At 41.7% G+C, this 12,283-nt stretch overlaps 1 protein-coding gene across 1 annotated transcript in view; it reads right to left on the bottom strand.

The window, feature by feature from the left end:
* The window catches only part of PRKAR1B (protein kinase cAMP-dependent type I regulatory subunit beta), a 124,790-nt gene that overhangs the window by 51,126 nt on the left and 61,381 nt on the right, over positions 1 to 12,283 (bottom strand). The window contains exons 5-6 of the mRNA XM_024219495.2: positions 9,869 to 9,930; positions 9,037 to 9,083 (exon numbers count right to left, since the gene is read on the bottom strand). Of these exons, the coding sequence (XP_024075263.1) occupies positions 9,037 to 9,083; positions 9,869 to 9,930 (109 nt within the window). The remainder of the gene's footprint in view (positions 1 to 9,036; positions 9,084 to 9,868; positions 9,931 to 12,283) is intronic.

Genomic DNA, 12,283 nt, shown 5'->3' with positions numbered 1-12,283 from the left:
AGGCAGGCAGTAACCAAGCCATGAATGCAAGCCATGAAGGTCATTTGTAGCTGAATTTCTTCATTACTACGGGAGAATGTCACATTAAATAATAGCAGGGTTTCTTTTGATCTGTGACATAGGCTTTGAAAGGAAAACCAAATGGAATGTTGGGTCAATCGTTAATTCTTCTCATGATGCGAAACTTACACACAAAAGAGTTTTTAAAAGTCCAAAGTCTAGTTGAAGTATGAATCCTGGAACCCCTACATGTCAAAAGCAGGGAAGGTGGATGAATAAAATGAGGGGCCTATAAAGTTTGGTAACCTAATGAAAGTAAATCTTAAAAAACAAAATACCTTCCATATTTAAACATTGCAAAATTGGCCAGATGCATTTTTCTTAGAGATGGTGGGTAGGTGTCTTCTTATTGTGAAGCATCAGGAATAGACAACCAGCAGAGGTAGACACTGCACTACACTGCCCCATCGGTCTGCTCCAATAAGGCAACTCTTATGTCCTCAGTGAGGGTCTGATCCAAAGGTAAAATCCACTCAATGAGTTTTGGGTTAGGCCCTGAATGCCAGCTGATCTCTCATCCTGAATTTACATTCAGGACAGAAAGTTATTTTGTATACGGTGTCTTGCTGTTGAGCTGAATTTCTATTATTGCGTAAAAGTGTGGTAAGATGACTTGCTAACATGATGGGTGTTTCTTTAGGACCGAAATGACAGCATCTGAACTATAAATGGGAAGTGAGCTCACTCCAGCACCCACATTTTAAAAATGTAACATGGAAATTCTTGTTAAGTCAATAAGTGGCAAACCAAAGGGGGAAATTAATCTGGTGAAACTCAAAGTAGAGTGAGTGAAGTACTGACATTTATAATAGTTGCACTGCAATAAAAAAGGCTGAAGTTAATCCACTCCAAGCCATCTTTAATTTTACTATCCCACTTGACTAGACTCCACAAAACATGTCTGACATATGATTTGTAAACAGTTTATGAAAATGGTCAAACCCCACTAAGTGTGTCAGGTTTAAAGCATTCTGAACTGAAACCAAATCTTGATCCGATGACATGATCACTGGGCCCAGCACTCTCTTCCCCAATAAAAACACCATTTTCCAATTTCAATCTCCTGAAGACAAAACAACACAAGAACAACTATTGTCCTTTAAGAGGAAAGCCATTGTACTACACTCTCCAGAATGCTCCCTAAGTCAACAATAAACTGTTGTCTTCATGATGATGATAAAGTGAATTGATGATATATTATACTGTCATTCTGTCCTTTAGCTGAAAGTTCAACCCCACTAAGATTCCTTTCTTTAGGTGGAGTTAAAAAAAAAAGAGGAAAGAAAAGGTGAAGATGAGGCTATTTTGGGAAAGAAATATGTGTTGCATGGCAGCAGCTTGGCAGATCCCCTTTCTCTCCCTCCAAAAAAATACTGGTCATAGGATCTGGCTTATACATTTTATATATTTATGAACCCTCACCAGTGTAGAGAGTACACAATCAAAACAGTCCGAGTTGTTACTTGGACAGCTGACCCAGCTGCACAGTAGTGGGAACTTTTGACTTTCATGTAGCTGTAAAGGAATGCATAGCCGCAGATGCCCAAATATGAAGGGCAATCATGCTGCCAGAGCCTGGTACTTTCTGGAGATCAAAGGCATTCTAGATTTCTATTGTTTTTCATCTCTGTTGGTATGAACACTGCAATTTTTGTTAGCAAGAAAAATTACCCAAGTGGGCTCACTTTCTATTTTTTATATAGAAGGTTAGGGGGGGGAAATCTTGTGTGAGATTGTACTCTTCAATTCCTTTTCTCACAGGCTGTGATATACATTAGGCACTAACCGTGAGAGAAAATCGAAGCAACTCACACAAGGCTCAGTGGTCTAGGAGCACATCTTCGTTTCGTTCATCTTCAGGTTACTTATAAAAATAGGATTTAATCTTACCAATAATAGTAACTCCCCCATTTACTTGGGAAGTGGGATATGGACGTATATTCAGACCTAGTGAATGTACTTCTGCTTTTCAGTCCTCAGTTTTATATTGTTGATTTCTTATTAACCATTTGCATTTCTTGCTGCCCCTCTACACCCTATGGAGGCAATCTCACTCATTTAATACATTTGTGTATTGAAATTATCCCGGTATTACAACTTTCAGCATCCCATTATGTTATGCAATAACTTCAGCTCTGTGTCTTGTCTGGATACAGTAGGTCCAAATATTTCTGTTCCCAAAATAGAAATGAGGCTCATTTCTTCTTGGAAATCTAAATGAGTTTTAAACATGACGTTTTTATACATGTGGGTGACTTTCTCACATGATGCTATCAAAATTTTGGACTATCTTTAAAATCCTCAAAAACTCAAAGTGGCATCTTGAAAATTGTAACCCAGAGAATGTACTTATTAGATTTTTAAAAATCATCCATTAGAAAATACAAAGATGTGAAACATGGGCAATGTTAATGATTGAGGAATTCTAGTTGTCATGGATACATTTAATTAAATACACAGAAAAAAAGGGTAGGGAGGCTCTTCAGCAAAGGCAATACCATTAGATCTCATTGACCAATAGGTTAGTATTAAGTCTAACTAGCTCTTAAAGATCCAGCAATATTCATAGACCAGCTGCTGTGTAACTTTTGTTTGTTTCACTTTGTTTTATCTTTATATTTCTCCATACAAGGGTGGCTGTGGCCTTTGTAAACTTGCCAGTTTTACCCAAGATGAACAGATAAGATTACCTTAGTGTCTACAATATTTCTTTGTACTTGTCTATTATATAATGCTGTAGGAAATACCCTGAATATGATAAATATTCAAATTATTTAAGCACAAATACTATTTAGTTATCTGGACAACTGGCACGTTTTTACTTGGTTTTTCACCATAGTGCATTTGGCTGTTGTTTTACAAGAAGAAAACACCCGAAAATGATTGCAAAAAGAGTTACAACCCTATTAAATACAATAGGAAGTTGTTGTTTTAAAAAATATATTTTAAAAGGATAGTTGATGGTGGTTTTTAAGCAAAATGTGCGGTTATAAGATTAAAATAATAAACAGGAGGACAGTTTCATATTTAGAAATATGGATTAGAGATTTCTGCAAGAAACACATATTTTAGCAGGTACTTTCAACATCTTTACTGGAAACCATAATATAAACCTCACTAGATTCATTTTTGGCATACATCCACATTTTTTCCAAGTAGTAGAGTTTCCAGTAGACAGCTGACCTCTGAGACTTAAAGCCTCAAGCCATAATCTAGCTAGCAGAAAGTTATTCCTCATACAGGGCTAGACCATGAGTTAACAATCTTCCCTGAGACAGTGGCAATATGTGCTACCCCTGCAGCAGCCCAATAGGGAGATTCTGACTATGACCTATTGAGTCACAATCTCTCTCCCAGTCTCCCTGCTGCTCTGGTTGAAGGAGTACACCGTGCCAGGTTTGTACCTGGTACAGATATGATGCCTCATGCATTGGAGGCAAAGCCAAGGCTCCAGCCTTTTGTGTTTCCCCTCTTGCATTGTGAGTGGCACTACAGGTAGCTCAGTGGTGCCTTCTACCCCCTTTACTATCTTGTGCGGACATACAAGCCAGGCCACAATCTAGCTCACAGTAAATTATCTTGAAATAATGATCCACAGTAAGACACCGGTGCTGTATAGGCTCTTAAGAACATAAGAACGGCCATACTGGGTCAGACCAAAGGTTCATCATGCCCAGTATCCTGTCCTCTGAAATGAACAGACAGGTTATCATCAAGTGATCCATGCCCTGTCTCCCAATCCCAGTTTCACCTATAACGCGGTAAGATTTTTTGGCTCCCGAGGACAGCGTTATATCGGGGTAGAGGTGTATACTTGTAAGTCGTCATCCTTGCCAAAGGGAAGATAATACAAAAACTCACATACTAGAAAAGAAAGTTTCTCCTCTGACAATCCCTTTGGCCCACTGCTCCTGTAAACTATGTGGTGTTGCATTTGATTTTATTCTGTCGCCCAGTGACCATAGACAGAAAAGTTATGGATATATAACATTAAGTTATTTGTATTTAATTTTTCTCATTTATCCTCCCGCATTAGGGTGACCAGATGTCTCAAATTTATAGAGACAGTCCTGATATTTGGGTCTTTTTCTTATATAGGCTCCTATTACCCCTTCCTGTCCCGATTTTTCACATTTGCTGTCTGGTCACCCTATCCCGCATATGTAGAGATGGTCAGACATAGTGTTAGACTGTCCTTTTATTTTGTTCTTCATAGATTTGCAAAATTATCCGTATGGGGAAGAGTTTCATCATAACTCTTGTACTTACTAATTGGAGTACATATTCCTATAACTCTAACCATATACTGCCTGTGATCTAAAGAGTTTCTTCCTCAAAAAACTGCATGATATTTTTGCAGGTAGCATCTGATATTTTTAATTATAGCAATTGCAAGTATCATTACCGTGTATCTTTGCATTTGTACAGAAAATCAGGTTCCATATCAGTCATTGACATTCTCAGAATATATTGCTCCATGGATCCACCATCTTGGGGTCACGCACTTATCTGTGCTGTGCAGACCACGGGAACACTGAAAGCTGTTAGCCCAACACCACTCACATGGTTAAAGTTAGACATGTATTGATGTATCTTGTTGGGCTATAGGTCTGGGGTAAAATTTTCAAAAGTGTGTAAGAGGCATAGGAGCCTAAGTCCCATTTTCAAAAGAGACTTAGGCACTCAGGAGCTTAAGTCTCTTTGAGTTTCAGTGGTATTTATGCCCCTGTAACGAGGTTCACTCACTGCTGAGGCACCTCCTTGTGGCTGGGTCTGGGGATTAGCTCTGACTTCCTTACTCTCAGTTCACGCTGTGGCCCTCCAGCCACGTCACTGTACAGTTTTCCCCTTCCAGGGTATCAAAGTCTCACCAGACTAGCTGATCAGGTGCCATTCCAGGCAGTCTTTCCATTCAAGACTGTGCTACTTTCCCCACGGCTGGTAGGGGAACCCAGACCCAACCACTATTCCAAGTTCCAGTCCAAGGATCCTACAATGAGCAGCCAAGGTCAGCACTGTCTCAAGCCTTGCTGCCGCTTCCCTGGTCTTCTTCCTACGCTGCCCTTTGCAGGCCTCCTTCTCTACCACCTCTCTGGGTAAACCCTTCCCTCAGGATGAGGATCCCAGGGCTTCCGCTCCGCCCAGTTTCCTGCTCTCCTCACTGTGCCCGGAGAGTGACTGCAGACTTTCACACTGCCACCCTTTTCTGCTCTCCCTTCCTGGCTTTATAAAAGCCCTGCCAACTCCAGCCAAGATGGGTTCCATCTTCAATTAGTGCTTGTCCTCCAGCCTAACTCCCCCCGCCCCGCAAGTGCAGCCTATCAGGTTAATTAGCCCGTCCAGTACTTCAAAGGTGGTGTGGGTTGAGCACCCTATCACATACTCTCCCCCTCAAGATTGCAATCCTCCGGGGTATGGATGCCTCCTACCCTGCGCGTCTGCCGAAGCTGGGCTCACAGGTCATCCCACTCCTGCTCTAGTTCACCTGCTCAGAGAAGCAGTTTGCCCTTCTGCTGGTACTTTTCCCTCTGGAACTGTAGGTCTTGTAGAGCTACTTGTAAAATCTGCTCCGTGGCTATCAATTTATCTTGTAGCCCCTTCTCTTGCTCTGCAGACACCTTCAAAACCCTCTCCCTCAGCATCTGAGTTCCCACTGTATACTGACTGGTGTCTACCTCACCTCCTTCAGGTGGGTCTTTGCAGGTGCCTTTCTCTCCTCCAGTTCTTTCTCATCCTCTATCATCACTGCCCCTTCAGCTTTCTCTATGACAGTTGCACAGGCTGAAGTCTACTAACCCTTTCTTCCAGCCCTTAGTCAGGACCCTGCCCTTCCCTCGGCCGTGGTTCTGCTCTTTGTCAGGGCAACTCCCTAATTCCCCAAAGGAAAAACAAGCACCAGCCCTTTTCTTCTCTCTCAACAGGTGGGATGCCTTAGGGCTTTCCTGTCTTCCTGCCTTCAGGGTAGGGCTTCTCGTCTCCATCCCCGGAGGCACATCCACTTTTAATGTATCTCTTCTGATCACAGACATAGCACTGCCTTGGCCGGGCTTCTGACCTCCTGGCCTGGAACCTCTTTTCCATTCTCTGCCCCTTTGGCCCCTGCTCGCTTCCTGGAGAATTTTAAGTAAATATTGCTGCTGTTCAGCTAACTTCGTCAAATAACCCTGTAGGTATATCTGCGCCTCCCATTGATTTCACTGGTTCTCCAGGGCCTGCGAAAGTAGGGCTCGGATCAGGGGTGCTGGAACAATTTGCATAGTGGGGGTGCGGAGAGCCATTGAACCAAACCATAAACCCTGTATATGATGGAAACCACTTCAAGCCACGGGGTGCAGCAGTACCCCCAGTACCCCTAGTTCCAGCACCTCTGGTTTGGATTTCTCTCTGTTGCCTGTCGGCCCCCTTCAGTGGGAGTGTTTAAATCTGGGGACCAGCTCAGGAGGGTATATCTGCCCTCTGCAAAGAAGGCCCCCATACACGGTAGCTCCATAGTCCCTTTTTTCCTGTCCTTTTCCTACTATGGGTCTTCACACTTCCCTTGTCCTCAAGCTTAAGTCTCTCTCCAGATGCAGCCTACGGGTTAATTAGCCTCTTCTGAGCCACCGTATCCCCCTTCAGGGGTGGTGTGAGGAGAACACCCCCTCACAGCTCCTAAGCCACTAAATTGCTCCTGAAAATTGTACACCTCCCCAGAAGCTGCAACTGCCCATAAAACCATCTGGTACCTGCACATGGAGGTTACTTTAAATCAGGCCTTCATGTACTCAATATTCAGTCAAAACAATCTTTGCATTTAGGTCCCTCCTTGGACCACGTATAGTCAGGATCATGTATGAAAAGGTGTCATTCTCTCAGTAAGAATTTGCTTAAAGTTGTGTAAAAGAGCTGCTAAGGTGGGGGATCACAGGATGTAGTGGGAGGACGGGGACTAAGACACCATCTTCAGTAACAGAAAATGCAGCTAACTATTCCCTAAAACTTCCAAAGGAGGGCAAGGCACTTTTAAGGAGGACTACGGTAAGATTCCAATATCTGTCTATTTTCTGCATATCATCGTGAAGTCAGTGAGTTTTGGATCAGGCCCTAAATGAATTTTTAAAAAGTAATTTTTACCACACTTCTATAAATACTGCACTTGTTATTTTCTGGCACTGCCGATGTGGCAATGTTTGCTATTGAGGCACGCTACCCTGCTTGATAGGAACAATGAGTCACACGGATTTCCTGAGGAGTAACTTCCAGAGGCAGAGTGTGAGGTTTCTCGATTCCCAACAATACCAATTAGATGGTCCCCTGACACAAACAAACCTCTAAAAAAAAAACAAAAAAACTTTCACTAAAATAACTGTATGCCTGCTGGCTGGATTCAAAATAAATCACTGCCTTCTTTAAATAATCCAAACAGAATTCATCTGGGAGTCTGCATAGCAACACTGCTAATGAGCCAGCCTGTCCTATCTAACAACTGTTGATATGTAAGACGTGGCTTCCAGAAAATTCAATGAGATGAGAAGACTGTACCAAATGAAAGCTGCAAAGGGGGTTGATTTCATACCACTCCTTAAGGTGAAGTTGATCAGACATGTACAGATTAGAACTGGAAACCAGATTCAGAGGGTAGCTTCCTTTCAAACACTTCCTGACAAAACCATTGCAAACTCTGATGGGCATTTTGTGATTTAAGAACTCAATTTATACTTTTTAGGAATCCTTGCTTTATCAATACAATGCATTGCTTGGTTATTCAGATCTAGTTTAAAAAGCAAATTAAGGTTTCAAAATTGAAACTAGCAGCCTGGGGCTCTCCCTTGATTTGAAAAGAAATGCACATGAGCTCAGATAAGTGATTAAAGAAAAGATTTTCTTTATGTTTCATATGGCCCCTCAGGTGCATTCCATCATGGTGGCCTGCTCCACTGAAGGCAGCACACTTACAGGTGTGGTTAGGGTTCTAAAGATAAAGTAATTTGCTTGATTATGATACCATATTATACTGCTTTGAATGGACAAATAAATGTGGCTGTAAAATATACCACTTATAATATTATACATAAAAGACCTAATGCAACAAAATCTAACAAGGTGACCAATCCTGTGAAATGCTGAGCTCCCCTCAGTTCAACAGGAGTGTAGAGTCACAGAACATTGCTGGATCAGGCCCTAGGCAAGTAGAATCATAGAACTGGAAGGGACCTCAAGAGGTCATCTAGTCCAGTCCCCTGCACTCAAGGCAGGACTAAGTATTATCTAGACCATCCCTGACAGGTGTTTGTCCAACCTGCTCTTAAAAATCCCCAATGATGGAGATTCCACCACCTCCCTAGGCAATTTATTCCAGTGCTTAACCACTCTGACAGTTAGGAAGTTTTTCCTGATGTCCAACCTAAACTGCCCTTGCTGCAATTTAAGCCCATTGCTTCTTGTACTATCCTCAGAGGTTAAGAAAAACAATTTTTCTCCCTCCTCCTTGTAACAACCTTTTATGTACTTGAAAACTGTTATCATGTCCCCCCTCAGTCTTCTCTTCTCCAGACTAAACAAACCCTATTTTTTCAATCTTCCCTCATAGGTCATGTTTTCTAGACCGTTAGTCATTTTTGTTGCTTTTCTCTGGACATTCTCCAGTTTGTCCACATCTTTCCTGAAATGTGGCACCCAGAACTGGACACAATACTCCAGTTGAGGCCTAATCAGCACGGAGTAGAGCGGAAGAATTATTTCTTGTGTCTTGCTTACAATACTCCTGCTAATACATCCCAGAATGATGTTTGCTTTTTTTGCAACAGCGTTACACTGTTGACTCATATTTAGCTTGTGATCCACTATGACCCCCAGATCCCTTTCATGAGCATGAGCAAGTATCATGAGCATGAAATTTTACTATGTAAACTTAGAATGAGCATCATATTGCAACAGTCTGATTAAAATAAATAAGAAGGGGAAGCAACTCCAAATCGGAGGTTAATTAAAACTTACATCCACTTCTCCTTGATCAATTACATAGAAGTTGTCTCCTTCATCACCTGGAAGCAAAAATATAAATGATGATTGTTTTCACAATGTCTGGTGGATGGTTATACAAATAATTTCCAATCCCCATATTTGATTCTACATATATTTGCACAGGTTTGCAGAGCTGATTATTTAAAGAGAAAATCATGTCCTTAACATCCATGCCTCGTTTCGCTCATGAACAGAAATATCAAGAGTGATTATTTATATTTTTTTCTCAGTTGTATTAGTTTATCCATTTTGATTTATTTAAAATGAAGGCAAACACATTAGAAACTTTGAATACCCTCAGGATACTAAAGTCCTGCTTCACTTGCTCTAAGCTTGCAAGTAAGTTGCCAAGTCTGGTAACTATGGACACGATATAGTGAGGTGCTGAGCACTCTCAACGACTATTGAAAATATTTTCCATCTTTTATTACTCTGTGCCAGAGTCCGCCCCCTTTATTCATGCTGAGTAGTACTTTACTCCGTGAGTAGCCCCCCATTTAAATCAATGTGGATACTTTTTTATTAGAATAATCTTTATTTATTTAGATTGTGGTACCACCTAAGAGCCTCAGTCATGGACCAGGACCCCATTATGCTAGGTGCTGGATTCTGCAGAACAAGACATTCCCGTGCTCCAAAGAGCTTACAATATAAATAAATACTTAGATACTTCTGGTATAAGATACTGCTGCCTGTGAGCAAAGATGGTAACATCCCTGGCCCTATAATTTTCTGAACATCAGAAAGAGTGGCATAAATTACACAATCTGAGCAAATGTATAAGGAAAAAAGTATGGAAATTTACCCTGCTGTATGACCGTTTCTCCGGCAATGTGCATAACGGGGAACATGGCATCAAATATGTCACTATAAAAGAAAATAAACATCCATTGTTGAGTCAAACTTGTTCCTTATTGAGTCACTAGTACTGAAGTCACTCTGCTTTGTTAATCCTTCATTAACAGATTTTGCAAAAAAAAGAAAAAGGGTAATTGCAGCAGCGCATGGAGTCCCCAGCTGGCAAAACACCAGAAAAGCTAGTTCTGTGGAAGCCATAGTTTAAAACTAAGTCAGACAGTGACTCAACCCACCCATGCTATTTTGAAAGAACTTCCAAAATTTATGTGTACAGACCCATTCTTAAATTAAAGCATTCTACAAACTAGCCAGCTCATGCTTTTTATTCTCTAAGGCCAGAATTTTCAAAAGACCTCAGTTCCCTTTTAGGCACCGTAAAGTGGTCAGATTTTCAAAACAGCCCAGTGTGTGTCACAATAGAAGCTGTTGGAAGCCCGAAATAGAACCACAGCACCTTTTGAAAATGAGGCTCCATTTTTACCAGCAAAGCCCATTGCACAAAGCAGGATGCATTCGGAAATATAAAGGACTAAATTAAGACAGCATAAGAGCTGGCAAGGGATTACACTTCCAGTGCAGAGGTAAATATATGAAGCCAAATTCTGACTTTAGTTACGCTCAGTGACTTTAGCAGAGTTACTAGTGTGACGAAAATTCAGCCAATGCTATGGAAACACTCAAGCAATACAAGAGCACGGCACTAATTCATCTTTCCCGGACTCTACACCGCACCATGATTTTAAACATATAAGGCACGCTTGTCACTTGCCCTTACAAGGCCAGGCTGGGCAGTAAGGGACATAACCCCCCCTCCACAATCACTTTAGGCTGCCTGCCCATGTTGGAGAGAGAGAGAAGGCTCCACAGAACCACTGCTTCCCCTCCCCACACAGGTGGAGGATGGGGAGCAAGGACTGGGTAGAGCCTGCACTATTCCCCCCCACCAATTAATCAGTGTAAAAGGCTGAAGGAAACCACTTCCCACCACCAGCATAGGGGAGGAATTGTGACTGGCTTCTCCTGGAGTGGTGCATCAACTTACTGCCCCTCCCACAGAGTGAGACATAAACTCTCTGTCTAGCCCATAAAATGGAGCAAATTCCTCTCAATCACAAATAAGTGAAAACAATGAAGAAATTTAAAAGGTTCATCAAAATAGCCAGGAAGTCGGCAACAAACCTGTGGTGGATTTCAATCCCTTATATGGGAAATGCACATTGTAAAATCCCATTATGAGCTTATTTCCTGTCCAACAGTTCCACAGTCCACTCAGATGCAGTTATAGGAAATGTTCACTCATTACTCAAGCAGGGCATATCTTTCCTCCTGAGCAGTCAGTACGTTTCCACTGCTAGGGCTAGATGGTGTGATTGGCATGCAGTCCTGTGTAGGGGGCAATGCAGAACTGCACCACACCTAGGGGAGAACTGGCAGGGACTGTGCCTCTCTCGGAGCTCCCCAGTGTGCCCACAGGTGGGGTACTCTCAGTAGCTCTGTCTTATGCTGGGGCCAGGTTGGGATCACGGAGTGTCAACTGGCTCCCTGGGTTACCCCCTCCTCTATGCCCAGGCAGAGATCTAAGAGCCCACTTCTGCAAGATGTGGAGAGCTCTCACTAGAACTGAAGGCCCTTTGTGCTTCAGAGGATCAGGCCCCGAAAGATTATGCCACTAAATGGAGAAATCAGAACGTGGACACAAATAATCAAAAAGAAAATGTGACTGAACAGATCTGGAAACCATTTTTGGACTAAATACAGAGAAATAACCATGCACAATGTCAGCTTTTTATCTCTTGTTTGAAGGTTGTGTTTTATTTATACCTTAACAACTGACTGTACAAATAGTGGCTGATAAATTATGTATAGCACTGCACCCTTCTCCAAAATGCTTTGTTATCAGATTTCTGAACATCTCTTCCTTTTTTCAAAAATGTTTTCAAACTCCTAGGTTAAACTCTCTTTACTAGAGCAAATCTTTGATTTTTTAACAGAAACTTTATAAACACACATAATTGTGGGATAAATGTTAGCAAGCAAGCAAGCGAGAAAGTCAACAAAACTAATGTTGATATTGATTTGCATTTCCAGATAGCAATATGTGGGTATAACTGATGGACAAATTTAAGTGATCAACCATTATGTGAATGTCACTGAAAATAGTTATTCATATTTCTGGTCCATCATGGAACTGTTGTTCCTAAGGTATATGGCAAGGCTGACATTTTCAAAAATGACTATGATTTTAAGTGTTTCAATTTTTGGATCCCCAAGTTAAGACACATTAAATGGACCTGATTTTCAGAAAATGCTGAACATCCACCCTCTGAAAATCAGTCTCCTTTAACACGTCTCAAGTTGGGCC

This window comes from Terrapene carolina, unplaced genomic scaffold, assembly GCF_002925995.2.
Source record: "Terrapene carolina triunguis isolate 2854851 unplaced genomic scaffold, T_m_triunguis-2.0 Scaffold93, whole genome shotgun sequence".
Taxonomy (NCBI): Eukaryota; Metazoa; Chordata; order Testudines; family Emydidae; genus Terrapene; species Terrapene triunguis.
Note: the sequence above shows the minus strand (reverse complement) of the source record. Positions and strands in the feature narration are given on the sequence as shown.